The following is a 26,883-nucleotide window of genomic DNA, read 5'->3' as shown; positions in this document are numbered from 1 at the left end:
GTTAGCAGCGGGGAGAGGGGGGGGGTGTTCGGTTATTCACCATGGTGGGGTTAGGATTAGGCTGCTGGGGTGGGAGATTAGGGTAAGGCACCCCCGGGGGTGGGTTAGGGTTAGGCACCACCAGGGGGGGGGGGGGTTAGGCACTAAGGAGGGAGGATTAGGTTTAGGCACTAACCGGGAGGGTTAGGGTGCGGAGGGTTAGGGTTAGGATGCAGGAATGGAGGATTTCGATTAGAGGGAGAAGGGGGGAAGGTTAGGATACTTACCTAGCCCCTGTGGGGATTCTGAGCGTCAGGATGTCGCTGTCTGTATTTTGGCAGCTGGCATCCCAACATCCGGTCTCCAATACCCAACCCTGTAAAAGCATGGTGTCCCTCATGTGACCCATTAGTAGTTGGTGAGTCCTTACCAGACAACATAATGCAATGTGCATTGCAAATGACGATAAAAGGTGACTATTGCATATTTGCATTCCTAGAAACTCCTACAATAAGGGGCCTATTTTGTCAAGCCCCCTTTTTACTTAAAATCATGCTAAAGCTACAATTTATACATGATTTATGTGCCAGGAGGACTACATTATTTAATAAAAACCTTACAAAGAGAAAACACAATTTAACGTTGCAGACCTCAGTCCTCAATATTATCAATGGGGCTGTGGTCTGGACCCTTTTTAAAAAGCTTCGAAAAGTTACACTCCATTGGTTAAAACAGTGGTTTCCTCCCTGGGGTGCCACGGCAATGTCATTGGGGTGCTGCAGCGGCCAGTGGCCTAAAGAGGCCGGCCAGTTTATTTTTCATTGTGTGCGTACGTTTTTGTTTTTTCACCAGTGCGAGTGGGTTTGGTGGTGCGGAGTAGAGTGTAGTGGCAGGGGGGCTGCGATGAGTGGGGGGAGAGTTGTCACTGTAAAGCAACAGGCAGTGAATCATGAGGCTGCCTGTTGCTTAATGGAGTCCTACAATGCAGTGCATTGTGGGAGATTAGACAGGAAGTGTCTGTTCTAATCTGAGGAGCAATGCATGGCAATGACGCAACTAAAGGTAAGTATGGGGGGGACATCGACAGGGACATATTGAGAAACATGGAGGGAGCAAATGGAAATACATGGAGGGGACAAATAAAGAGACATGGAGGGGGCAAATGAAGGGCCATGGAGGTGGCAAATGGAGAGACCTGGAGGGGGCAAAGGGAGAGACATGGATGGGGCAAAGGGAGAGACATGGAGGGGAAAATGGAGAGACATGGAGGTGGCAAACGGTGTGACATGGAGGGAGAGAAGGGAGAGACATGAATGGGGAAAGGGAGATACACAGGAGGAAAAGTTAGATACATGGGGGGGTAAAGGCAGATGGCATGGAGGGGGCAAAGGTAGAGACATACAGGGGGCAAATAGAGAGACATGAAGGGGGAAATGTGAGACAGAGGGGCAATGGGTGAGAAACAGGGGGCAATTGGAGAAACATTGAGGGTACATAGGGAGAGACATGGGGGGAGTAAATGGAGAGACATGGAGGGGGCAAAGAGAAAGACATGGAGGGGGCAATGGGAGAGACATGAAGGGGGCAAAGGGAGAGACATGGAGGGGGCAAGGAGAAAGACATGGAGGGAGCATAGGAAGAGACATGAAGGGGGCAAAGGGAGAGACATGGAGGGGGCAAGGAGAAAGACATGGAGGGGGCAAGGAGAGAGATATGGAGGGGGCCAATGGAAAAACAGAGGGGGAAATAGAGAGAGACAAATGGGGCAATGTTAGAGAGCCGAAGGGGCAATGGGGGAGAGATGGAGTGGCAATGGGCAAAATACAAAAGGGGCAATGGGATAGAAATGGAGGGAGCAATAAAAGAGATACGGAAGGGCAATTGGTAAGAATAGCACAGTTATTCTCTTTCTTATTTAAATACTTTTTATGTTATTTTGACCCAACTACTTATTTTGGCTTAGGGGTGCATTGAAAAAGTTATGGAGACCCTAAGGGTGTCTCAAACTGAGAAAGTTTGGGAACCGCTGGGCTAAAGCCATCTTCAGATGGTGTTTAGGTGCTTTGTGTCTATGAAGACATTATCACATGGAAGGCATCTTTGTTGTCCTTGGCAGCCATTTTCAAAAGGTTATAAGGCTTGATTTTGAGTCGGCTGCTAACCACTTGCAATGCTGATACGTAGTTAGCTGATGTTGTATGTACTACACAAACAAATTTTGATGCAGGAAGTGTGGATTTCAGTGGGCATTCTTGGGAGGTAACGGGGGTGGCTAGGCAGACGTGGGCATGTCGCGGAAAACGGCTATGTCTGCGCTGAACCATTCACACAGAACTCCATGTTCAGTTGGAGAAACTGTGTCTGCCATAAGAATGGTGAAAGTATTGATGGTGCATCTGATGGTGCACCAATGATGCATCTAAAGACACCCCAAGATGGATTTGCACCACTGCAGGTGTGCATCTCACTATAAACAAAATAACCCGCTGTATTAGTCAGAAAAGGCAGCTGTAACTTTACAACCAAGTTTTTCACCAGTAAAGAATCTTATCAGACCAAATAAGCTATAAAGGATCATTCCTTATTTCTGCAAGCCTGCAATATGCGCCAATAAGCAATTATAATTTACGGTGCCTATTTCTCAATATTGCTGAATAGGCCTAGAGGTTTACATGTACAAATGGGGTACCATTATTTTCAGATTAGCTATTCAGAAAGCTATGACAACCCAATTTATGCAAACCTGATTCAAACAAAGGGCAAGGGCAGGAGTGGGCAGCTGTACGAGATGCATACGGCAAGTCTCTGCAGCGGAGGCGGTGCCTGGCGGCTGGTTCTCTGGAGCCAAAGCGGTACGTCCCATACCCAGGCAGCGACCAACTCTCTTTGTAACACAGACTCCAGGGGTTGCCTGCCCATAGACGCACCGCTGGCTGTCTGTTCTCCTGTAGAGGAGGTCAAGTCCAGAGCCCCTTCAATACTCCAGTAGCCCAGCTCATGTCCCTACTAAGAACATCCAGGGCACCATGACCTACAGAAGTTGGTAACAACCACATAAATGCACAGATATTTTTGAGATGCTGCTGTCTGAATGTTTCATTGGTACTGTATATGGGACTAAGCCAATGTCCATCAGTATGGATTGCAGAGTGCTTTGTGCACCTTTCTGCATGTGACTTGTAGTTGTTACACCAGTATTGTCATCATCATTATTAGTTCTGTACTGGCGGAGACACTGGACGTCATTCAGAGGCGGTCGTTAGTTGCAAGCGGTCACACTGAATCAGGGCGGACGCTTGCATCCTGAACGGCCGCCTCCTTGTCGATCGTTAAGCTGTGCGATCACCATCGCGACCATCGGGGCTTACGACCAGACCCTAAGGTTGGGTCTGGGCACTCGTAAGCCCCAGGGAGCTTTCTGCTCTGATGGAGCAGGAAGCTCCCCACTGACATAAGTGATGATGTCAGTGCGGCCACCCACAAAACGGTAGGCATTCGTTAAGGAATGCCTCCGTTTTGGAAACCACCCCCCCGGCCCGCCTACCAAATGGGGGCAGCTGTCGATCAACAGCGACAGCCGCCCCTTTGGTAACGAGCTCCGGAGCGACAGAGTTTCTCTGTTGCTCCTGGGCTTGCGCACACGCAGTGCGGCCGCTGCACGTGCACAGGCCAAACCATCAAGTCGGTTACGAGCGCATCGGCGCACGCGACAAACTCTGAATGAGGTCCACTATCCATTACAGACGCCACCATCTGTCCAATACACAGAACCGATACTCTTGCTCATCTTTGTTGTATACTGTATTATATTGTACTTTATTATTTATTTAGAAGTAAAGTATTTTATGTGATTCAGAACATTTCTCAGATGTTGCATATTCCTGCTCTCACAACTATAAGGAATAGAAGTATACATATAACTTAGGGCCTGATTCACTACGGAATGCAATATTGTGTACACACACAGGGCCTGATTCAGAGCCGCTCGTAAGCGGTGTTCGCACAACTGCGCATGCGTATGGGTCGTAATGCGCATGCGCAAACCAGTCATTGCGGTCGGAAATCGTGCGCTCGCAAAACAGCGAGGGGCTGCTAATTTGATTGACAGAATGTACCGTTTGTGGGTGGTACCAGGGAAAGGTGCTTGAAAACGGGGGAGTGGAGATCCGAACGCAGGCGTGCCTAACGGTCAAAAGGGCATTTAATGGGAGTGCATAATTAGTAAAGGAGCGTCATCGACCACGTCACTTGGTTGTCTTTTAACCTGCACTGCTCACAAGCACTGCGAACAGTTCAGATGCCTTTCGATGTACCCGATTAATCTAATAAATACCGGAGATGACGTGTGATGCGAACAGAAAAGGGGCATCTTTACAAAATAGCGAGCACATTTTTCGTTCGCTCGCTCAGACATAGAGGCGTCAACAAACTGCAAAGAGTAAGCGCTCAATTTAAATAGCCGGCCCCTTTTTTGGAGCGACCGTCCGCAAATAGCGTCCGGGTCTGAATCAGGCCCACAGTTCAAGTGTGATAGTATGCTAATCCATTGCGATCGCAATGCAAACTCAGCACTACATAAGGATGCCCATTTTACATTTCACACATCCGTAATACTTAGCAGAATAGCAAAACCATTGGTACAATCGAGTACCATCTCAGCCTCCTGTCAATCATTCTGTGAGGGGTCTGCGTAGCCTCTGCGATCGATGTCCCGATCGCAATAGCTACAGTGGTTTGCGCACTGCGATGCATACGCATGCGTAGAATGCAGCAATCGCCAGATTGCGTGTGTAATCGCAGTTGCGTACGGTAGTGAATCAAGCCCTTAGTTCATCATTACCGTTTATATACGTCATTGCATTATAACAACCCAGAGGCTGAGCGCAGCACAAGCTCCACTTAATACTGATTTGGTAAATGTAGGAGAAAAATAATATTATTATTGAGCCACCATCTGGAAGCTACAGTATTGCACTTTCCAGTCTTGGTCATTTGATGCTGTAGATTGTCTAGCTTTCAAAGTGGTTTGTCTTCTTTGTGCTACCCATAATATTACGTATTAAGTTTATACACAGCGCACACTAGGAAGTATTGTAGATTGGTAATTAAAAAAACTAATTCAGAGATGGACACTAAAGGCACGGAATCGGTATGATTTACCGCCGGATGCCTGTCCAGCAGTTGGAAACCCGACAGCGGCTGCCTGACATGGGTGAAAATCCTGATCATCCCTAAGGTAAGTATTCACTAACCTAATTCCCTCCCCTAACCCTAACCCTCCTTAGGGGTGCCTAACCCTAACCTTCCTCCCAGTGCCTAACCCTAATCCCCCCTCTAAGTGCCTAAACCTAACCCCCCCCTTCCCTGCCGCCTAAACCTAAGTCCCCCAGGGGGTGCCTAACCCTAAGCCCGCCCCCGGGGGTGCCTAACCATAAGTCCCCCCCCGAGGGTGCCTAACCCTAACCCTCCCTCCCTCTAGCCTAACCCTAACCTCCTGGGGGGCTGCCTAGCCCTCAGTCCCCCCCCGGGAGTCCTAAACCTAACCCATCCCCCCCTGCGGCTGTCCGCGCTCGGAGCCCGGCATGACTTTGATCGGGATGCCATGCGCCGGTCTCCCGGCGTTGGTAAAATGACAGGCGTCTAGATTTAGACGCCTGTCATTTAACCCTTGCCGGAATAAAGCAGTCGGGATTAGGTCCGCCGGCTACCCGACTGCATGCCGAAGGCACAGCTGCTGCTTTTTGTGCTCAGCGGCTGTGCTAAAACATGCAAAGCCCGCAGTAGGCATCTTAAGTAAAAAGACAACCACTGTAGACAGCAGCACTGGATCATTCTGCATAACCTGAGTAACCTCAGAGCTTCAGTGTGTCCTGTGCTGCTGCCTCCCCTTCTCTTGAATGCATGCCATCATAATGCTGCGCCCCAAGTTGACCGAAGCAGTGCAAATTGGCCAAAGTGTCCTAAAGACGCTCCAAGCACCTGTACAGGCTGCAGGACGCGTGGCCAGAGCATCTAAAGGACACTCCGATCAGCGTTGCAGCACCAATACTGGCTATAGGGTGCTGTTCCAGGCACCCAGCTAGCCAGATGCAGGGGCCGAGAGGCTGCCCTCCTTACGGCCCCGCTGTCTGGTGAAATCACGTTACTGGAGCCATCCAAGGATGCAGCCACTGGATTCGGCATGTCCTACAAACGGGACCCACACACCCCCATTTTCTGGAATGCTGCTCATCGCCGCCTCTAAACTCCAGCAGCATGTCAATCATGCTGAAGCTTTTGGGGCACTGCAAGCGACATTGCACCCCCAGATCTGCCCATGCGCATACGCAGATCATGAAGAATCTGAGATTTCCATGGATATATCAATTCACCGTAAATCTCTGAATCAGACCCAAAATACACACATTTACTTTCAATTCACTTTCTTGCAATTTCGATAAAACAAAAAAAATTTTGCCAAATTTTCTTTGATTTGTCAGGAGGTATAAGCCAATGAATGGTATTTTTATGAAATTCCAATGTCGTCAGAATAAAACACCAAATAATTTGTGTGGACACTGCTTAAGCAATTTCTGATATTGATGCTGTGCAGAGTCTATAAATTATATGAGTGAGTAAAGCTTCAGCAGTAAAGAGCTTAATCACTTATTGCAATACAAATTATTATTATTTTTATTTTTATTTATTAACAGTTTCTTATATAGCGCAGCATATTCCGTTGCGCTTTACAATTGTAAACATTAATAGAACAAAACTGGGTCATAACAGACAGATATATAGGTAGGAAGGCCCTGCTCGCAAGCTTACAATCTATAGGGAAATAGGCATTGATACACAAGGATAGGTGCTATATATTGCATTTGGTCCAGCCAGAATGCAGTTTCTTGGTTGGCTGCGTGATCCAGTCACACAGGAATGTCGACCAAATGTCATGAGGATATGAGAGAAAGACAATGTGTGAGATTGTGTGTGGACTGTAAAAAGGGGATGTAATTAGATATGGCAGCTATGAAGGTTATGTGGGAGGTTCTGGAATTTGATAAGCTTGCCTGAAGAGGTGAGTTTTCAGGGATCGCTTGAAGGATTGGAGACTAGATGAAAGCCTTATTGTGCAAGGTAGTTCATTCCATAGAGTGGGTGCAGCGCGAAGAAAGTCCTGTAACCGTGAATGGGAGCAAGTAATGCATGGGGATGAGAGACGCAGATCTTGTGCTGAGCGGAGAGGTCGGGTTGGGAGATATTTTGAGATGAGTGAAAAGATGTATGTTGGTGTGGTTTGGTTAATAGCCTTATGTGTAAGTGAAAGTATTTTGTATTGAATACGGTAGAAAACCGGCAACCAATGGAGGGACTGACAGAGCGGGGCAGCAGAAGAAGAACGTTTTGTAAGGAAGATAAGCCTTGCAGCTGCATTCATAATGGATTGTAATGGTGATAGCCTGTTTTTGGGAAGACCAGTAAGGAGGCAATTGCAATAGTCAATGCGGGAAATAATAAGTGCATGGATTAGAGTTTTTGCAGTGTCTTGTGTGAGATATGGTTGAATTTTGAATATGTTTTTTAAGTGTATGTAACATGATTTTGAGACAGATTGAATGTGGGGAACAAAGGACAGTTCAGAGTCAAGGATGACACCAAGGCAGCGAGCTTGTGGGGCGGGGTGGATGGTCGAGGTATCAACAGTGATAAATTATGCAAAACAATGGTTATTTTCTTGCATTTAAAAAGGCTTAATTTCAAATAGATAGGCAAAATTGCATACAAATACTGATATTTTAAGGATCACAAAAGTAATGAGTGAACCTACCAGCCATGTAGTTGAGATAATTCCATCCTCCATACGCATATAGGCCTTGAAAAAAAGCCTCTGCAGTCTGAACTGCATTGGGAACTTCAGAGTTAAAGGCGTCTATAAATGGTTTTGAAGCCTGTGTATTACTTCCAAACTCAATTAGGCCGCACACAATAATAAGGGTCAAGGACATCATTTTAAGTATTGTGAATATAACCTGAACCCAGGTGGCCATCTTGATACTTTTGGAATTTATGACTCCCAGAGTACAGAGGACTCCAATAGCTAAGATTTTCTTCAGTGCATCTGGTGGGGGGCATCCGGCGTAAAATGGCCGACTGACATACTCCGCTAACGTCAGGGCTCGTGCCGCATTAGAAGCCGGTCTGATGAATAATGTTAAAGTCCAGATGGTTATAAAAGCCGGAACAGCTCCTAATCCTCGTTTAACATGGATGTATTCCCCACCAGCGAACGGCAGCGCACAGCCCAACTCTGCATAACACAGGCAGCACATTATAGAGACCACACCACAGGCCGCCCATATACAAAGGGACACACCAATGTTGAGTTGAGAATATTGCAAAACACCTTTAGGAGAGACAAATATTCCAGCACCTATGATACTGCCTGCAAGAAAGCACACGCTATCAAAATAGCCCAAACGTCTTTTTAAATAAACCTTTCCATCATTTTCATCAATGTTCTTTTCTTGAGAAGATTGCTCTGCTTTCAGCATCTTGCTCCTGGTCTGGATGATGCGGACAGAAGTGACAGAGCAGAAACTACTGTAGTATAAGCTGAAAAGAAACCGTAATGTTTGCCCATTGAACAGCTGTAATAAAAATGTATTACACATTAAACTATTTCAAATTTTCATTAACTTAGGAGTATCTCTAGTTGCTCATTCAGGGAAGCACACTACACTAAGTAGAGGTTAATGTGTCAAGAAAAATGCCTTAGTTCAGTTTGAATTTTAACATACAGTAGTGTGATACAGATGTGTCCACATACATCTAGCCTCCTTGCATAAAAAGTCCTTCTAGTGGCGCCATGCTGTGGCCTGACTTGGTAGTGCTGAGCGTCTTTTCATGTGACTTTCCACTTAAATTGCGTATTATCTGCAAAGCGATGCAAATAGGATGTACAAGCGGCTTATGCTGGTTAAAATGATATGCTACTAAGAAAAAGCCTAATGGGGTACTTTTTTTTCTAAAAAAATAAATAAATAACATTAGGAGCACTGTGTTTAATGGGCACTGTAGAGGCACTGGCCCTGATTCAGACCCGCTCGCTGCCGCAGGCAGCTCGCAGGGTCTGTGGGCATATTTTTTTTTCTCTGGGTGCTTGCAAAGCTGTGGGAGACCTCCCACAGCTTGTGCGAGCGGCCAGGAGGCCATCGCAATAATCGCGATCATAGGCCTTGCGACGAGACCCTGTGGTAGGGTTTCGGCTACCGCAAGGCTGAGTGGACTTCATGCTCTAATAGTGATAGTGATGTCAGTAGGGCCTCTCACAAATGCCAGGTGTTCCTAAGGGAACGCCTGCGTTTGTGCAGCTACCCCCCTACCCGCCTACAAAACGGGGCGAGCTGTCACTCACCATCGACAGCCGCCCCGTCTTGTAGCGAGCCCAGTAGCAACTGAGCTTTAGTCGCTGATGGGGCTCACGCATGCGCATGCCAGATGCGGCGCATGCGCAGTGGGGAAACATAGAGCCCAGATGTGTGCTGCTGCAGCTCTGTGAGGCACAAAAAACGCTATTGGAGTGGACTGCAGCACTGTGTTACTTAAAAAGCCTACTGGGGCACTTTTTTATATAACAAGAAAAAACTATTACTGTTTAACGTCATCATTACCATTAGGGTGACACCTAGCTTATATTAGGGGCACAACCTACACAACAAGCCATTACATAGGGAGAGGATGGGGAATGTAGCTTAGTCCAGCATACTGGAGAATATTCTCTGTTTTATGCAAGATACTGAAACCATTTGAAGTAGTAACTAATGAAGTGAGTTCAGCTTGAATCAGGTGAGTCCCTTAATAAACCTACTGGAAAAGTTGCTAGAGGAACTGAAGGAGGAAATAAAATTAATTGATTCCACTTCCACTATGTTGGACTTGTAGATCAACTTATTTATTCACATGGCACATGACATGACGACGTCTCCTGCTTTAGTTTCTCCAAGTGCTGCTCCAAGAAAAAACTGACCTTTTCCAAGAGGCCCACCGGGGGTGTGGAATATGAGCCAACTCAGCGCACCAAAGTGAAACACCATTTTGACATCTGGTCAGGCCCAATGGTAGCTTGTTTTGCGTGGGCAAACAAAACAAAGCACTTTAGCCACAAAAGTGGCAGTCCCTGTTGCTGAAATGCTTGGTTTGTTAAACTGTGCATGTCTTTTTTAATATACAACATGAGGATGGGTGGGATGGCTCAAATACAATTCCATCGTGTACCACTTTTCTTTTCATTATGGGCTGTATTTTTGGGGGACATTGGTGGTGGTCTATTTTGCATAGACAAATATTTTTATTGGTTATTGCTCTAACACAAAACTAATTTGCAACACATTTTTAACCAGAAATAATGTGGTACCTCACAAAATATAAAACAATTGACAGAATTATGGAGCATATTTACTTTATTTAGTATTATTAAGTAAAAGGAACAAGGCCACATCTCAATTTTAATTTTTTTAATTAATCAATCAATCAATTTTTTACATGACTTACACTACATACGCCACCTCCACTTCCTTGTACTGCCCTTGGGCCTCAGAGCTAGTTCCCCTCATACTCAGACTCTCTGGTGCACCTCATAAATGTACTACAGAGGATGCTACCAGTGGCGGCACCAGAGGTGGGGCTGCAACACACATCAAATTCAAATAGGGGAGTCACACCAACTGCCGGTGAGTTCCGGCTGTTGATGTTTGGCAGTGTTGGATGTGGCTTCTTATTTGAATTATGGACTGCGATGCAGCCCTATGTCTGGAGCTGCCACTGGTTGTTACCCAATTAGGAAAGAGGGAGGGGGGTAGTATGGCCCTTGCCTATCGCTCTTCAACCCTTGTCAAGAAGCCTTGGCTATATTAACAACAACATTGTATTCTTGTATGGCATTTTCTCTTCTTATTTGCTGAAATACAGATCTCGCAATGCCACATCTCAAATTAATTTTCTTAATTTGTCAATCAACCAATGCTTTACCTGCCTTCCACTACATACTCCACCTCCATTACCCTGTAATGCCCTTGGGCCCCTGATCTACTACTTGATTAATGAAAAATTCTTTCTGTGGGTTGTATAGTTTATTAAACTTCCATCCTGTCTGCCACTACTGTGCTGCAATGTTTCATAGATGTGCTATATTATTTTAAACTGCTGTGTGTTTGTGCTGCTGCTCTGCTGCTTAGTTAATTCAGTCAGCTTTTGGCCAATATGGGTGAACAATATTCAGGCCCTGCGCATTTGCAGATTTCCTTTATTTGGTAAACAGCCACATGGGTCACAGCCAATCAGTGGCCGCTTACTATAGAGTGGTCTCTTATAGGCTGGCGGGCCTGGCTAATGACAAAAACCACTCGGTCTCTGTTATTTACCGGGGTACAGATATATCTATTATCACATATATATCTACATGTCTGAGGGGTCCACGCTACTAGTTGTTTTTGTTTTGCCAAGTCCCTGGGAGTCTACTGGAGAAGTGGACCAAGCTACGCCAGAAGGTAGGTGAGTAATGGAATTTTATTTTCAGAAATACTGTGGGATTTCTACTGGAGAAGGGGACGAACATCTGGCAGAAGGTGAGTATTTGTGAGTGTGTTTTGTATGTAATAAAATTTTACTTTCAACGGTGTGTGAGTACCGTGGTTTTTTTACTATTTTTTTTTTTTACAGTGGGGGTACGGGTGCTGGCCACCTGTTAGCACTTGTAGTTCCACAACTTGTAGTTCCATTGTAAAAAACAATAGTACATATCTGTTTTTCACACCATTACCCCTGCACCCACCTGCCAGAGGTACAGGGAGGAGCCCCGGGCTTCAGCCTAAGCCTGGGGTGCTTGTGAGCAGGGGGGACCCTTTATTGGGGTCCCCATCTCCCCTTAGATCCCCGGCTTGGGCTGACTAGCTTGGAGTGTTAATGCTTTGACCAGGGAATCCCGGTGAAAAGATCCCCTGGCTGTGGCATTACACCCTGCCTAGGTTTGAGTCCGGTGCTGGTTTTAAAAATAGGGGGAACCCCATGCCATTTCCCCTGTTTTTAAATCACTTTAGAGAGTAATTACAGGCAGAAACATACACAGATCACACTAATCTGTGTATGTTTCTGTCAAACATGCAGCTCAGGAGGTAGTCTATGTATAATTCTATTTAGGACCGAGTTTGCTAAAATTACACCTGTGATTATAATCATGATTCTTGGTAAATTCCTGAGTTGTATATTTTCAACAGAAAGTACTTGCGAGTTTGGCCGATGGTGTATTTATTTCTCTTTGTGTTTTCACCCGTGTTTTACACAGAGTTTCATGATTTCTCACACGAGTTTGTCTTTAGAAAATGTGCGAGTGGTAAAAAATGGCAAAATACACCCATGTATTGACATCTCGACCAGACAAGATTCTTAGTAAATTTACCCCATAGTCTCACATTGTACATATAGTAAAAGAGAAGTACAGTATGGGGAAAATTCTCCAGTGGTTAGTGAAGGGAATGGCTGCTGCACACTATATACCCCTGGTATTTACTATTAGTAGTGTGTGAGCGGATTCCCTAAACACATCTGGTAGAATGAAAATATAGATAACAGGCATCTGCTTTCAGAGTGAATTCAGTGACGAATCTAATACCACAGGCAGAGCAGATGCACTTACAATTAAGGGCATGATTCAGCAAGGATCGCTACTGCTAAAGTGTATTGCAGACAGTCGATTGTTGCGTACTGCACATGTGTATGCATCGCAGTGTGCATGCGCAAAAGCTTCACTTCAATTGGGACTGCAATCGCACTGAGTACGCAGACCCATCGCAGAGTGATTGACAGGAAGTACCGTTTGGGTGTGGTGAGGGGGGTGTGGTCGGAGAAACGCAGGCTTGCCAGTGCGTTTGAACACCGTTGCAGGGGCGTGCATAAATTAGCCACTGCGATGGCATGCGCAGCATGAGCTCTCACTGCATGCAGGGAAGTTAGCAATTTAGTGGTAGAGTCCTACCTGCCTTAAATGTGCAAGTGGCTCAGATGTTACGGATGTGCAAGAGGAGAAGTGGGCGTCTGCATGTTGTCCGTGCGAGTGCTTTTTGATTGCAATTATTAACATAATTTCACAGCAGAACTGCATGCACGATTGCAGCCACAATCGCATCAGCGATCCTTGCTGAATCAGGCCCTAAGCTCACAGCTGATGAGAGTGCCTGATTAAAGAATGACAGTGCAGTAGGTAAGGGAGAAATACTCACTGGGTGCTGCTTCCTGCTGTGTGTGGTGATACACAGTGACCTGCAGGTGAGTGTGCCCCAGCTGTGTGTGGTGATACACAGTGACCTGCAGGTGAGTGTGCCCCAGCTGTGTGTGGTGATACACAGTGACCTGCAGATGAGTGTGCCCCAGCTGTGTGTGGTGATACACAGTGACCTGCAGATGAGTGTGCCCCAGCTGTGTGTGGTGATACACAGTGACCTGCAGGTGAGTATGCCCCAGCTGTGTGTGGTGATACACAGTGACCTGCAGATGAATGTGCCCCTGCTGTGTGTGGTGATACACAGTGACCTGCAGGTAAGTGTGCCCCTGCTGTGTGTGGTGATACACAGTGACCTGCAGGTAAGTGTGCCCCAGCTGTGTGTGGTGATACACAGTGACCTGCAGATGAGTGTGCCCCAGCTGTGTGTGGTGATACACAGTGACATGCAGGTGAGTGTGCCCCTACTGTGTGTGGTGATACACAGTGACCTGTAGGTGAGTGTGTGCCCCTACTGTGTGTGGTGATACACAGTGACCTGTAGGTGAGTGTGCCCCGGCTGTGTGTGGTGATACACAGTGACCTGCAGGTGAGTGTGCCCCTACTGTGTGTGGTGATACACAGTGACCTGCAGGTGAGTGTGCCCCTGCTGTGTGTGGTGATACACAGTGACCTGCAGGTAAGTGTGCCCCTGCTGTGTGTGGTGATACACAGTGACCTGCAGGTGAGTGTGCCCCTGCTGTGTGTGGTGATACACAGTGACCTGCAGGTGAGTGTGCCTATAGAGTGGTCCCAAAACCTGGATATAGATAAGTGGTAAAAGGCTCTTGCTGTGTATAACCCTGCGCAGGGATGTCTCAGGGAAATGAGCAGAGGACCAATACCTTAGGTAAAGTGTACCAGTATGACGGTAGTTAGTTGGGTCCACCGTGTCCTTCCAATTGAGAAAGCCCCTCTCTAGGTGAAACGTACGTCTTGAATTAATGAGCCACCATTGTGCGCTCCCCCAGCTTAGGACACTGTGGACCCAACTAACCACCACATCCCATTTGAATTGCACAAGTGACAATTTCCAGTTAAATAAAATAAGTTTTGTTTAACTTTCTATATATATATATTTATATTGTGTCTGGGCCCGGCGTCGGGTTACTACCTTCACCTGTCAGCCAAGGAAGAAAGGGAATGCACACCTGTTGCCGTGTACACGATTATCCATACCTCCCCAATCCTCCAGGCACAGCAGGGGAGTGTTACATGAATAATGAGTAAACAGTTGGGTGTCAGTGTGTGGTGACATCTCAGTGTGGGGACTGAGTGGAAGGTGAATTATGAAAGAGGAATAAGCCTAAACAATGAAAATGGTAGTTGACTAGGAAATTAAATAATGGTACAGATTGGGAAGGACTGAAACATAGATGGGGGCTGATTGGGATGTGGAAGAGTGGAATGTAGGGAATGTAGGGTGAGGAGTGTGACATGGACAGTAAGATATGGGAGCTGGATAGGTATTTAGAAATCTGAATGGCACTTGCGATGTGGGAATTGACTGATATGTCAGGATTGAGGTTGGCTTTGGGGAGTGGAATGTGGGGACTGAGCATTAAATATTATGATAGTTTTGGCTATTAAGCAGAATATTTGTAGGAGCTGAATTTGGGCACTGAATAAGATGGATGTAGGGAGTGAGAGGGAGTTGTGAGTCCCTCTGTTAGTCTTCCTGCTATAGCACCTGCCCCCCCCCACTGGTTCAGCCTGGTGCTGGCTATTGGAAAATAGGTGGAACCCCATGCTGTTTTTTTCCCTCTATATTCCAATACCAGTCTAGGTTCAGAGGCCCAGGGCTGGTTATGGATTTTGGGGAGACCCGCACATTTATTTTCTAATTTTAACCATTTATTGACATTTTACACTAATAAAACCTGCACAGATAATAGTGATCTGTGCAGGGATTTACCACCACAGCAGTTTGATGATGGGTTTGCCATCATTCTGCTATGGTACATGGGTGCATATATTATTCATGGAAAGGGTCACTCAAATCATGTATTGTGTATTTTTCTCTCCAACTTTACAACTTTTCCTTTTCCTTATCCTTTATTGTGCTACTTTTTCAACAACCTTGTGTCTTAGGGCCTTGATTCAGCAGTGTACACAATTGCGAACACAGCTGCGATTCCATACAGAACGCAGCTGCGAAAATATGCTAATGCTTGCCAAAGCACAGCCAGCATAGGGACTGCTGCTTGCTCATATCCGTCCAACCTCGCTTTTCTGCGTATACATCTGTACCATCGACGCACATCGGCCCGTCACGCGGCATTTACAGCAGGTCTGACAAGCTGGAGAAACTGCAAGACTCGTCGCATGCCTGCATTTTTCTGACCACTCCCTCGTCACCAACCCCAAATGCTGACGTCCCGTCACTTATTTTACGATGGATTCCTTTGTGCATCCATAATCGCAATGCAATTGCAGCACATGCGCTGTGCGGTTTGTATGCATGCGCAACGGCAAACAATCACTCGACTGCGTCCGTAATCGCTATTGTGTACTGTGCTGAATCAGGCCCTTAGTACGCAAATAGAATACTAGGGCCCTCATTCAGAGCCGCTCGTTAACAGCAGTACGCACATTGCGTTCCGATGTTGAGAAAGCGCGCATGCGTCGGTGTAACACTGCGCATGTGCGTACGGCATATTGCAAGGTTTTTTTGTCTCGTTCGTCAAATTGCGTACAGTAAGTGACATGTCAAATGTGATTGACAGAACAGGGCATTTTTGGGCGTTGACGGGGGTGGATATGGAAAAACGCAGGCGTGGCGAGGCGTTTTTTGGGCGTACATACATTATCTGATGCGAACGTCAAATGTGTTCGTACCAAGTCATACGTCACTGGATGATCCTCTTTCCGTTCAAACTGCTCGCACAGCTTGGGGTCTGGATTACTCGACCACATTGGCGATGGCCTTCTCCTCCGTCCCGGCCCTCCACGATGTTTCATCGATTAATCACGGCTTGTCAGAAAAACAATCAGTTTTGTATTGAAAACCAGCTTGTAATGTGTTTGGAAAACAGTTTTTTTGGTTAGCACAAAACCGTACGCAGGTGGAAATCATAGCTGCTAATTTCAGGTTTACACAATCAATTCGCGTACATTTGTTGGTATTTTTTTTTGGGTTGATATTTGGTTTTTGTGCTATTGTAACAATAATGTCATCATGTTTGTGTGTATTTTTCCAATTTGAATTTGTCGGGCGAATTTGCATCCTTATGTAAATTTTAAAGTGTTCCTTAAAGTGCCCTTTGTTTTTTATTCAACTTTTAATTTTTTGGGTGCTCGTTTTTGCCTTGTGGGCCAGGATTAAATGTAAACCATTTCTAAAATAATGTCAGAATACAATGTCGAACATTTTTTCACAATTTATTGGAAATTAAAATCAATTTCTGGCACATTTTTGGCCCAAACATTTTTGGCAGTGTTATTCCTTAAAAAAATATAATTTGTGCAAACATAAAAGGTATGGAAACTTAAATCAAAAATTTAAAAACAATTCACAAGAAAGGAGAGGGAAGTTTTGGCCAGAAAGGAATGTGGGGCAAGCACAGAAGGAGTGTGGGAAAAGTAGCCAGTGCTGTCAACGTTTTTTCCCCCGTTTGGCTGGGGGAGGGAGGGCGCCAGACCGGGTCCGGGATGTCATCGGGCTGGCCCGTCCAGAGGCAGATGTTGTGGCCTCTGGACTAGGCACAGGGCTAGGCACATTTGGAGGATTGGCTGATGTTGTGCCAGAGGTGGCGGATCCTGATGTTCCGGCAGGAAGGGAGGTCGGCTCCACCATGTGCTGGCGAACGAGCTGCTCCAGGGCATTGGCGATGCGGATGTTGGCCCTGGTATTTTCCGCCAGGGCCTGACCAATGGTCACGTTGGCCGCAGCATTTTGCTCCAGGGCCTCAGCCACCCGTACCAGACTGGCGTCCATCCTCTGCAGAATCTCCGTATGGAAATCCGATTTAAAATTGAGTTCTGTAAGGAGGGACACTGCCTGCGAGGGGGATTGCCCTGGACTGGCTTCTGCAGGGTCCTCAGCTGGATGTACTGGTTCCTCCCCTGCAGAGCCAGCAGAAATTCTGCGGCCAAGGCTCCCCTCTGGAGCAGACTCATCCGCCTGTGTCTCTGTTTGAAAAATGAGAAAAGAGTCACATTAGAATCTACATATTGGCACAATAACATTTCAGAGTTGGTGACATCACAATATTTACCTGGGACAACATGAGGAGCTGCAAAGTCTGGCATGTCCGTATCCATGTTGGACACGCCAAACACCTCCACAGCCTGCACACACCCCTGTGCCAGCTCTTCTAAATCATTCAACTCCAATGACACAGGGGTGGGACCCCCACCTGTCCCCCTTGCATGCCTAGCCCTGTCCGCAAGTTTTTGTTTCAGGCGATATTTGAAGTCTTGCCATCTGTGGGTGAAAAAGGAACCATTATTCTGTTTTTTTGGGGGGGTTTTGTTTTAGGGGGGTCAAGTTTTTACTTACCGCCATTTGACATCCCAGGCTAGACGGACATAATCACCCACCCTATTGACAGCACTGGCTACCTCCTCCCACATTCTCCACTTCTGGCTTGCACTCATATTCCTGTCTGCCTGTGGCAGGATGTCCACACACTTCTGAACCAAAACCTCCATCTCCTTTCTTGTGAATTGTGGCTGCCTTTACTTTTCCCCTGCTTTGCCCGGAATACTGGGCCCAGCAGCCTCTTCCATGTCATCCTCCTCACCTATTCGTTTAAACGTTGAGAATTTTAAGCTTGACAACTTGCACTATATTATGTTTCAAAATAATCCTTGTTTGGAAATGCATGAAATACTTACCGGCAGACTCTTGGCCATTGTTTCCCTGGTCTGTAGCCATTTCTTATCTCCCAACAAGAAATACACCAGAACGTTTTTTTTTGGTCGTGACGTATTTATACATGCGTCCTTATTTTTCGTCCGCATCATTCATTGTGCGTTCCTATGATCCCTCCTTAATTTGTGCGGGAAAATAAACACTATTTATGGCTTGGGGCGTCTCGAGTCGAGGTGGCGGTTGTTGGTTGTTGGAGATTACGTTGGTCGAAGTGGATTGTTGGCGGGATTTGGATTTGGCGTTGTTTGGAGTGGTTTTTGTTTGGTCTTTTTGGAGTTTTATTTTCCGTTCGCTTTTTTTGCTGTGGTTGTTTTCTTTGTCGTGGTTTTTTTTGTTAAGTTTTTGCCCGTCTTACTTTTGTTCACTTTGTGTCTCCTTGTTTTTGTGAAGTTTGGCTCGTTAAATTCTTTAAAAATCTCCTTTGTTAGGTTTCTTTTGGCTCTGCCCCCACGACCTTTTTATCCGGTGACTTATATATCCTCTATTGGTAAGTTTATATTTTCCCTTGTTTATTAAATGGTCATGTTTTTTATAACACAACTTTGTTTTACCTTACACTTTTAAACTTTGGTTTTGTGATTCCAAAATGTATGAACTAATTTGTTTTTTTTTATCTGCGTATTTTTTGCCTTGTATTTGTGAATTAATTAGCGCATTTTTATCTGCGTATTTTTTGCCTTGTATTTTCGAATTAATTAGCGCATTTTTATCTGCGTATTTTTTGCCTTGTATTTGCGAATTAATTAGCACATTTTTATCTGCGTATTTTTTGCCTTGCATTTGCGAATTAATTAGCGCATTTTTATCTGCTTATTTTGTACCGTAAAATTGGTTGTGATTTCCCTTTAGCAATTTTTTAAAACATTTGGGCCCAAATTGAGGTAGTAGCTCTTTGCCCAAATGTATGTTTCTCCCCTTTTCTGTTTTGTCTTGCACCCAATTTAGATTCCTAAGTGCCCACCCTAAATTGTTGCATTGTTTATTTGTTATTATTTATAGGTTGGGAAAATCATGACAATACCCCGGCATGTAAGCATCATTGGATTGTATCGTCAAGCTAAGTAATTTTTCAAATCTTTTTGGTCAAAAAATCCTTACATTCAATTCTTGCAATTTCAGGTTGATCTTCGTTGGATTGTTCTGGCCATGCTCCCGGAATCCAACCAATCTCAATCTCGTCCCAGGCATAGACATTGTAGGCGTGCAAGGCCCCAGATATATCGAATACACGTGTCACCCTTTTTGGAATGCCCGATGATGAGGTGTTAAGACGCTAGAGTCTTCCGCCCCAAATCATCATAGACACTCTCTCATTAATAGAGAGTGATCTTGAGCGGCAAATTGACAGTCCTACAGCAATACCACCACTTACGCAATTTATGGCGGTGTTACATTTCTGTGCCTCAGGATCGTTTCAAACAATGGTGGGAATAGTGGCGGGAATCTCTCAATCCTCCTTTTCAAGGATCCTGAGGGCAGTGATGGAGGCCCTTTTCAAGCACTTCCATCATTTTATTCAAATGCCTTTGGATATGGGTGCCCTTAGTGTGGCCAAGGCCAATTTTTACCAAATAGCTGGCTTCCCACACATCATAGGGGTTGTGGATGGTACTCACATACCACTTCAGCCTCCAGCACGGCTGGAGGCCATATTTCGCAACCGGAAACACTATCACTCCCTGAATGTAATGGTGGTATGTGATGCCTCCCTCCAGATCCTGTCCCTGAATGCAAAATTTCCCGGAAGTGCACATGACTCATTCGTCATCCGGCAATCAGGGATATGGCACAAATTAAACAACCTACAAGCTGGTGATGTGTGGCTTCTTGGTAAGTGGAGACCTTTAGTACATAACAATGTTAAGCTTGATACACAGTGATCCTGATGTTGTCACTTCTTTTTCACAGGAGACAGTGGCTACCCTTGCACGCCCTGGCTGCTCACTCCTTATTTGGCTCCCACACCAGGGCCACAAAGTAATTTTAATGCCGCACTTACAGCCACCAGGCAAGTGGTGGAGCGCTGTATCAGCCTTTTAAAAGGCCAATTCAGATGCCTCCACCGCTCTGGTGGCGAGCTCATGTATTTGCCGGATATGGTTTCGAAAATTGTGGTCCTGTGTGGGATATTTCACAACATCGCCATAAGGAGTGGTGTCCCAATGCAGCCAGAGGATGCCTTGCCTGAGGATGGCCCCCCCGAGGTTGGTCAGAGGTCAGTATGTGGGGGGGCCATAGGCGATGATGTGGTGGCCAGATATTTTAGGGAATTATTGGCAACAAAAAAGTTTTTACACACAATGTGGTAAGAATTTTTGGAGACCATCTAATTAATTTGTTTTTTGTTTCCCATCTTCTGTTTGATTTCATAATCTTTGGGACTCAAACGATGACTACTTCCTGCTACCCAAAAAAAACCTTCATGGGGACACATTGGATATATATTCTGGAACCAATATTGCAACGCAACATTTGTGGAATCATGTTGGCATGCTCCTTCGTCAACCAGTTCTTGATTTTTCATTTCTTTTTTCATATGGTGTTTGATGGGTTGTATTTTTTGTTTTCACTGTGTGTATTGTTTGTGAGTCAACACTTTGGTTTTTTAGTTATGTTGTGAATAAATGTTTTGAGAGAGTAATTTTGCAAATTTTATTGACCATTACAAGCAAGTGTAACCAGGTTCACCCACGTTAAAATTTATTAAGGGTTAATCCTGTAATGACGCAATTTGATCTAAATTTAAATATGCTTTCTGGGTCAAAACCAACACCAAAAGGAATTCTGTACAATCAGTAGGCTTGTAATCTCGGCCTAAGCAGGTTGCCCCCCAAATTGGAACATGTAAAATGTAGTAATATATAAATTGTCACACACCAAAAAAACCCAAGCAGATTGTTACTGTTAGGTGTTTCATGTGCCTGTTTCCCTAAAAAATACAACACACAATCTTAGTGACATTAATTGCAAATACTTGCTTGAAGAGTCTACTTATGTCAGTGTAAACAATCTAAGATTTGGAGACAAGGAATGAGAAAGGACGTTAAGTTTAAATTTTTAATTAATACAACTATTTTAAAAAAAATAAAATAAATTAGGGACGCAGGATCACAGACATATGGTCAAGGACCACCAGCAGCCCGATGACGTAGCCCCACATCCTTTCGACGCATCCGGCTAGGTCCGCCAAACGCCTCTGGTCCTCTGTGGGTTAGAAAAGTGTGGGGCTTAATACATAATTAATGAAACCCAATGAAAAAACAAGCCAAACAAAGCTATCCAAAAATGACAATATTGTGACCAAAAGCACATTTAACCCAAAAAAACCAAGGACCCAAAAATGGACACCCAAAAAATTGCATCAAAAAACATCAGATTTTGACAGGTGGGATATGTGTATGGGGAAATCAGCAGTAAAAGGTAAAGACAATCAGAAATCTACACCAAATTCTGACAAACCAAAAAAAGTAAAAGGCACAGACACAGGATTAGATACAAACATTTAAAAAAAAAAAAAAAAGGCAAACATACCGCTCAAAATCACGCCCGATCCAGAAGCAACTCCCTCGTCCTCCTCGGAGGTGCAAACATTCCCCAACGAGGTGGGAGGGGTGATTTGGGATTCAGGGGAGGGGGTAGTTACGAGAGGGGTGGTTGGAGGAGAGGGGGAATTGGGATGGAGGGGAAGGATCCCGGACACATGTTCCACAGGGTCTATGCAGGCTGGGGAGGAGGGGGAAATTAGGGAATTTTGGGGTGTGGATGTTTAGCTGGGGGTTGGGGAGAGGGGCCGAGAGCGCCGTCTTTGACGGCGATGACGCCGTAGTCTTCGCTCTGCCCTTAAAAGATGGGAAACAAATTGTGGTTATCTTCGACCCTGACCTTGTTAAACACTAATTTTTGACACCACAAATATGTAAACATGCACATGCAGATATGAGTACAAAGAATAAATAGGCCATACATGAAAACATGCACATGCAGATATGAGTACAAAGAATAAATAGGCCATACATGAAAACATGCACATGCAGATATGAGTACAAAGAATAAATAGGCCATACATGAAAACATGCACATGCAGATATGAGTACAAAGAATAAATAGGCCATACATGAAAACATGCACATGCAGATATGAGTACAAAGAATAAATAGGTCATACATGAAAACATGCACATGCAGATATGAGTACAAAGAATAAATAGGCCATACATGAAAACATGCACATGCAGTTAGGGCCACAAAGATAAACATGAAAACCACAGTCAAAAAAACTTACTTTCCGCGATCTGCATGCGAAAGCATGCCAGCAAGCGGGGCGTCCGCCGTTGCAGGTCGGACCACCTGCGCTCCAGCTGGCCGATCTGGCGGCGTGAGCTGAAGGAACGCAGGCGGCCACGTACCTCCGCATATGCAGAACGCTTTTCCCTATTGGTGATGGGGGGAGTCTTGCTGGTGATCCGCCTGTCCATCACCTCGGTTAACACCATCAGCTCGCGCCTGGTGAATGCCGAGGCTCTCATGATGGCAATGGTGTATTTTATAAAAAACTATTTTAATAAAGACCCGAAAATAAATTCGATTGGCTAATGTATTTGGGTAATTAACAGGACAAATTCTATTGGTTAGTGTATGAGTCATGTGTTCGACAGGGCCACAAATCTTTTGCGAGTTATGATAGGCTTGATGCAGTGACATGCGTAAGCTAATTTAAATAAAGAAATGAACCCAGTAAAATATGCGTGGTTAAAAACAAAGAAAGCAAATATTTAATTGGCTCAAATATGTATTTTGACGAATAAAAGCGAATGTTTAAGCCGTACGTATTCTGCGGGTAAACACAAACACGGACAAGAGTAAAGTTTATTGCATTGCCTAAAAAAAAAAAAAAATGACGAGCAATTAAGATAATTGATATATTGATTGGCATGATTCGATTGAGGGAGGTAGGCAGAATAAAGGAGCAGGTAATCGGAATCTGACAGGCCCACTTCCAGGTTGAACTTGTGCGTGCGTTCCCTGCAAGCCACATTGGGGATGTACGCTCGCTATTTGGCACGCTCGTTAGTTAGAGGAGGGGTTGGTAGAGTTTGGGGAGGATGTTTAGATGCGTTCGAAATTACGAGCGAGTGCTTGAATTAATATATTTCTGTACGTACGCTGAACGTACGAACGCCCACTTGCGTCCGGGTCTGAATGAGGGCCTAGGTTTTTTGTCACAAAGGAACAAGTATAAAGACGCAGATTTAGCATAATTATGCATTGCACGTGTTGTTCATATCAGACTTGTGCTGAGTACTTTTTCCTCAGCTTTGCTACTTTTTCCTCAGCTTTGCTACTTTTTCCATGATCCTGCATCTTAGTTTGCAAATAAATGAAGGGGAGAAGAGTAAGCCATGGGTGGTGGTCTCCAGTTACTGGGGAGGTCTGTATCCCTGTAGGGGAGTATCTGGGTACCAGGTTAGTGTATATCCCTGTGAGTAGGTTTTTGGCTGCTGCTGCAGGTGGGAGTCCTTACCCCAGTATCAGAGTGACTGAGGAAAAACGCAGAGCTCTTAGCCCAATGTGTGAGTGCTACAGCTGCTCGAGGGTCTTCTAGACTGGACTGGCGGGGGTGGGCTGCTGCTACTGCCAGACTGCAGACTGGGGCTGTGAAAAGTGGCAGGTGGGGGCAGTGTGGAGGTCTCTGGTTAATGGGTGGTCTCTCTGTGCAGGGATCGCAGCCTGGGAGGTCATTCTGCTGCCGTCTGCCTGTGGCCCCCTGATGGGACAGGATAGTCCTCCTGCCCTCTCTCATATTATGGGCTGCTGGTGCTGCCTGGTGGTATTGGCCTTACCATAACACTCTGCAGCCTGAGGACGGGTCACGGGCAGACAATTTGAATTACCCAGTGCCAGGGCATGAATCTCTGATGTCACCAAGCTGGAAGTGGCTTGTACTCTCTCTGCCATCTCCGGCACCACAGGGATCATAATAAACTTTTTAATTACACCTGTACCAAGGCTAATAATTTAACAGGTATGGGTGCTGAGAGTAGGGGTGGCGCGGCTACTAATTACCCAGGCTTGTTGAAGTATCATGGGGATCCTGGGTCCAGCAACCCCAACGTCCCTCTTACACTGCTGTGTGCTGGGCTGCAGTTGAACAAGGGAGAATGCTGCAGCTGAGCAGCAGCATTCTCCTCTGTCTATGCAGAGGGTGCGGGGGTAGCGATCACTTTGATAGCGCCCCCCCTGGAATTGTCCTTTACAGTGCTTGTCATCGCTGCAATAATTTTTTTTTTTTAAATTCCTAAGGGGGCATAGCCACGCTTCCTGCGATTACTCCACACCCCAAAAAATAAATGGCCCGGTTCTCTACGGGCCTGATGGTATGACTGGTTGACAGGTCAGAAGGCTGAAATGGTCATTAGGTTGACTACTAATACGTAGACATGTATTTAGGTCAACATGATTAAATAGTCGACACATTTGAAAGGTTGATATTTAACATGTCAACACAAAGATGTTGACATATCATGTTTTAGTTATTTTAGCCTAACCCTAGCCCTTACCTTAAACCTCACCCTAAACCCTAGGGAAAAAGCTAGGGAAAAAATATGTCAACATTTTAGTGTTGACATGTAAAATTACAACATTTTGAATGTTTTGACCATTTAACCATGTCGACCTACATAGGTGGTTGACCTAATGACCATGTCGACATTCAGAATGTGTCAACCTTCTGGTGTTGACCTTCTGAATGTTGACCTTTTTTATGTCGACCGGATACCCCAAAACTCCCCCCAATCATTTTGTATAATATAAATAGGGCTACTTACTTTCCTAATCATACAACAAGACGTCAGTCATATCGCTCCATTCAAGTGATTTATACTACACCCACTGCAGGCAGCTACTGGACATGCGCAACGTTATGAAAATCCCTATCTTTAACATGTGGCATATTTTACCAAATGTAAAAAAAAGATTGTAACTTTCTCAATAACCTCAACCCTAAAAGGCCCTATACTTAAACAAGATCTATCAAAGCAAACCCCTATGGCTACTTTTAATAAACTGTGGGTTATTAGGTGGAGATGTTGCCCATAGCAACCAATCAGATTCTAGCTATTATCTTCTAGAAGGTGCTAGATAAATGTTAAGTAGAATCTGATTGGTTGCTATGGGCAACATCTCCACTTCTAAAAACACACAATTTAGTAAATATACCCCTAGTCTTAAAGCATCATCTACCCTGAGTTATTCCTTCCCAAAAATACCTTTTTGTCACTTTTGTCAAACAGGAAGTGGAGGAAAAACATTTTCAACTTTATAGATTACTTCACATTTCTAATTTGTACTTTTTTTGCCCAGAAATTTGGCATGTAGCACCGAGCGACGGTTCTACAAGGACATGCCAAATTTCAGCTCAGTATACCCAATAACTTTTAATGTGTAGACTCTCAAACATCATCCCCCCCCCCCCACTCACAAAATTATAATAGCAGAATGTTCAATTCGGTATGCAGGCAGGAAGCCGCCGGACCTAATCCCGACAGCCGGCTTCCCGACTGTCATATCCCAGCAAGGGTCTAAAGACAGGCGTCGATATCCCGACGCCTGTCATTAGACATATGCCAGGAGCCCGACGCCCAGCATCCTGATCGAAGGGACGCCAGGGCGCCGAGCGCGGGTAGCCGCTGGGGGGGACAGGTTAGGCTTAGGGTTCCAGGGGGTTAGGCACCTGCCCGGGAGGTTTGGTTTAGGCGGTGGGGAAGGGGGGGTTAGGTTTAGGCACTTAGAGGGAGAATTAGGGTTAGGCACTGGGGGGGAAGGTTAGGGTTAGGCACCCCTAAGGGAGGGTTAGGGTTAGGGGGTAGAAATAGGTTAGTATATACTTACCTTTGACGATCGGGATTTCCTCCTCTGCCGGGATTCCAACTGCCAGGCATGGGTCTGGCGGTAAATCATACCGATTCCATTCAATTCAACCTTAATATAAGGCCACCACTGTGCCCTTATAATATGAAAAGACAGAACAGCAAGGTGCTCAAAGGCCTGATTCTGAGTCGGATGCAGTGGCTCTGTTGGACGCAGTGGAGCAGTATTTTTCTTCCACGCACTGCGCATGCATCCATATATATCGTGTGTACAGAGTGTAAGTTGTGACTGAGGCACATGGAAGATGCACAGTGTGGACGATGACAGGGAGGTGGCTTAGTGGACACACGAAAGGTGGTCCATTGTATGGGCGTCTTATAGGAGTGTCGCAGGCTTGTCGCTGAAAGCGGTCATCTATAGAAAAACTCAACCACTCACATAGACGGCCATACTCAGACAGAGACACTGCAACTCCCATAGGGCTTCCACATTCTGATGGTGCAATCAATGGTGCAGTTAAAGATGTGCGTACTTTCAAATGAATAAATAAAGTTGATCTGTTGCCTTTGACACTTTAAATGTTCTCCATCACTGTCACTCAGAAAATGAGCCAGATGAAAATTGGAACGTGTATGAATATGAATTTGATATGTCCAAAATCATGACGTATGGAACCGTGCACAAGCAGCGAAAAGGAGCTCCAAGCCAGTGTCAAACCAACTTCTTATGCGGTAACCCTGAGGAAGTTGTCAAAAACTAAATGTGTCAGACAGTTCCTGGATGCTGTCACTGTGGCATCATCATCCTGAAGTCCGTCACTGGCTCGGAGCTCCTTTTCTCTGGTTGTGAGCAAGAGAACACTCACATTTGTA

The 26,883-nt window shown here is 45.3% G+C and overlaps 1 protein-coding gene across 2 annotated transcripts in view; it reads right to left on the bottom strand.

Annotated features, from left to right (window-relative positions):
• The window catches only part of LOC148524952 (b(0,+)-type amino acid transporter 1-like), a 144,977-nt gene that overhangs the window by 95,919 nt on the left and 22,175 nt on the right, over positions 1 to 26,883 (bottom strand). Inside the window, exon 1 of one of the 2 annotated variants that reach the window (XM_088471535.1) lies at positions 7,787 to 8,519. The exons of the other annotated variant lie outside the window; for it this stretch is intronic. Within the exon in view, the coding sequence (XP_088327661.1) occupies positions 7,787 to 8,510 (724 nt within the window). The 5' untranslated portion in view covers positions 8,511 to 8,519. Of the gene's footprint in view, positions 1 to 7,786; positions 8,520 to 26,883 lie in introns of those variants that run through there. 2 annotated transcript variants of the gene reach the window in all.

This window comes from Taudactylus pleione, unplaced genomic scaffold, assembly GCF_031769625.1.
Source record: "Taudactylus pleione unplaced genomic scaffold, aTauple2 ptg000114l, whole genome shotgun sequence".
Lineage (NCBI taxonomy): Eukaryota > Metazoa > Chordata > Amphibia > Anura > Myobatrachidae > Taudactylus > Taudactylus pleione.
Note: the sequence above shows the minus strand (reverse complement) of the source record. Positions and strands in the feature narration are given on the sequence as shown.